Source organism: Nothoprocta perdicaria, unplaced genomic scaffold (assembly GCF_003342845.1).
Source record: "Nothoprocta perdicaria isolate Ctin4 unplaced genomic scaffold, notPer1 scaffold_719, whole genome shotgun sequence".
Taxonomy (NCBI): Eukaryota; Metazoa; Chordata; class Aves; order Tinamiformes; family Tinamidae; genus Nothoprocta; species Nothoprocta perdicaria.
The window spans coordinates 16,476-18,678 of NW_020455998.1; the positions used below are offsets into that span (position 1 = coordinate 16,476).

General features: G+C 70.5%; 1 protein-coding gene across 1 annotated transcript in view; it reads left to right on the forward strand.

Moving 5' to 3' along the window:
- Positions 1 to 2,203, forward strand: part of TYK2 (tyrosine kinase 2) — a gene marked incomplete at its 3' end in the record, with an annotated part of 9,442 nt that overhangs the window by 4,068 nt on the left and 3,171 nt on the right. Inside the window, exons 10-15 of the mRNA XM_026050929.1 lie at positions 1 to 171; positions 1,056 to 1,143; positions 1,234 to 1,361; positions 1,474 to 1,609; positions 1,748 to 1,899; positions 1,970 to 2,120. The exon at positions 1 to 171 is cut by the window's left edge and continues 43 nt beyond it. Of these exons, the coding sequence (XP_025906714.1) occupies positions 1 to 171; positions 1,056 to 1,143; positions 1,234 to 1,361; positions 1,474 to 1,609; positions 1,748 to 1,899; positions 1,970 to 2,120 (826 nt within the window). The remainder of the gene's footprint in view (positions 172 to 1,055; positions 1,144 to 1,233; positions 1,362 to 1,473; positions 1,610 to 1,747; positions 1,900 to 1,969; positions 2,121 to 2,203) is intronic.

Sequence of the window (2,203 nt, forward strand, 5' to 3'; positions counted from 1 at the left end):
CTGGGCCAGGGCACCCGCACCCACATCTACGACGGGGTGCTGAGCGTGTGCGGGGCGGCGGGCGCCGACGACGCCGACGACGAGTACTTCGGCGCCGAGCAGAACAACAACGGGCGCGAGATGCGCGTGGTGCTCAAAGTGCTGGACCCCAGTCACAGGGACATCGCCCTGGTGAGTGCCGCGCGCCCCGAGGAGCCCCCCGGGCACCCCGAGGAGCCCCCCGGGCACCCCAAGGAGCCCCCCGGGCGCTGGAGGAGCCCCTGTGCGCTCTGAGGAGCCCCTATGTGCTCCAAGGAGGCCTCAGTGCTCTTGAGGAGCCCCTATGCGCTCCAAGGAGCTCCCTTGTGCTCCAAGGAGCCTCCGTGCGCTCTGAGGAGCCTCCTTATGCTCCGAGGAGCACCCTGCACACTTAAGGAGCCCCCTTAGGCTCCGAGGAGCCCCCCGGGCGCTTGAGGAGCCCCCCAGGTGCTTGAGGAGCCTCCGCATGCCCTGAGGAGCCTCCACGTGTTTCAGGAGCCCCTACGTGCTCCAAGGAGCCTCCTTATGCTCCGAGGAGCGCCCTGCACACTTAAGGAGCCCCCTTAGGCTCCGAGGAGCCCCCCGGGCGCTTGAGGAGCCCCCCGGGCGCTTGAGGAGCCCCCCAGGTGCTTGAGGAGCCTCCGCATGCCCTGAGGAGCCTCCACGTGTTTCAGGAGCCCCTACATGCTCCAAGGAGCCTCCTTATGCTCCGAGGAGCCCCCCGGGCGCTTGAGGAGCCCCCAGGTGCATTGAGGAGCCCCCGAGCACTCCGAGGGGCCCCTGTGTGCTCCAAGCAGCCTCCTTATGCTCCGAGGAGCCCCCGAGCGTGTTGAGGAACCCTCACAGGCTTTGAGGAGCCTTCCCGTGCTCCAAGGAGCCCCCGCGCGCGTGAGGAGCCTCCGCACGCTCCGAGGGGCCCCCACATCCTTGGAGGAGCCCCTGTGGGCTCCCGGGAGCCCCCATGTGCTCCGAGGAGCCTCCTCACGTTCCGAGGAGCCCCCCGAGCTCACGTTCCCCGCTCCCTTGTCGCTCCGCAGGCGTTTTTCGAGACCGCCAGCCTCATGAGCCAAGTGTCGCACGTGCACCTGGCCTTCGTGCACGGCGTGTGCGTGCGCGGCTCCGAGAGTGAGTACGGGGCGCCCTGCGGCTCCCCCGAGCCCCCCGCGCGCTCGGGATGCCGCCCAGAGCTTCCCGGCTCCCGCTCCGCCTTCCCAGATATCATGGTGGAGGAATTCGTGGAGCACGGGCCGCTGGACGTGCTGCTGCGCAAGGAGAAAGGCCGGATCTCCGTGGGCTGGAAAATCACCGTGGCCAAGCAGCTGGCCAGCGCCCTGAGCTACCTGGTAAGGGGGCGTTTTCCAGGATGCGGGTGTTTTCCGGAGACCCACGGATCCAAACGCGGAGCGGGATGTGCGGTGTTTATCCCCGTCTCCGTGCCCTCGCCCGTTCCCGCAGGAGGACAAGAACCTGGTGCACGGCAACGTGTGCGCCAAGAACGTGCTGCTGGCGCGCCGCGGCCTGGAGGACGGCRCGCTGCCCTTCGCCAAGCTCAGCGATCCCGGCGTCGGCTTCGCCGTGCTCTCCCGGGAAGGTATCCGGAGGCGCCGAGCCGCATCCCGCCCGCTCCTCCTCCGGACGCGGCCTCCGGCGCTGCCGCTTCCAGGAGGGCSGGTGGCGGAGGCTGCGATCCCGCGGCCTCCCGGGCCTTAGGGCCTCCTGGCTCCCGCAGAGCGCGTGGAGCGGATCCCCTGGATCGCTCCGGAGTGCGTGCGGGACGCGGGAAGCCTCAGCACGGCGGCCGACAAGTGGAGCTTCGGCACGACGCTGCTGGAGATCTGCTTCGACGCCGACGTGCCGCTCAAGGAGCGCACGCCGCCGGAGGTGAGCGGAGCGCCCGCGTCCCGAGCGCCTTCCCGAGCGCGGGCGCTCCCGGGAATGCCGCCGTCCGCAGAAGGAGCGGTTCTACGAGAAGCGGCACCGGCTGCCCGAGCCGTCGTGCAAGGAGCTGGCCGCGCTCATCGGCCGCTGCCTCGACTACAGCCCGGCCGCGCGGCCGTCCTTCCGCACCATCCTGCGGGATCTGACCCGGCTGCAGCCGCACGGTGAGCGTCCCGGCCGGCGCCGAGCGCCCGCTTCCCTGCGGAGCACCCGCATCTCCCTGCGGAGTGCCCGCTTCCCTGCGGAG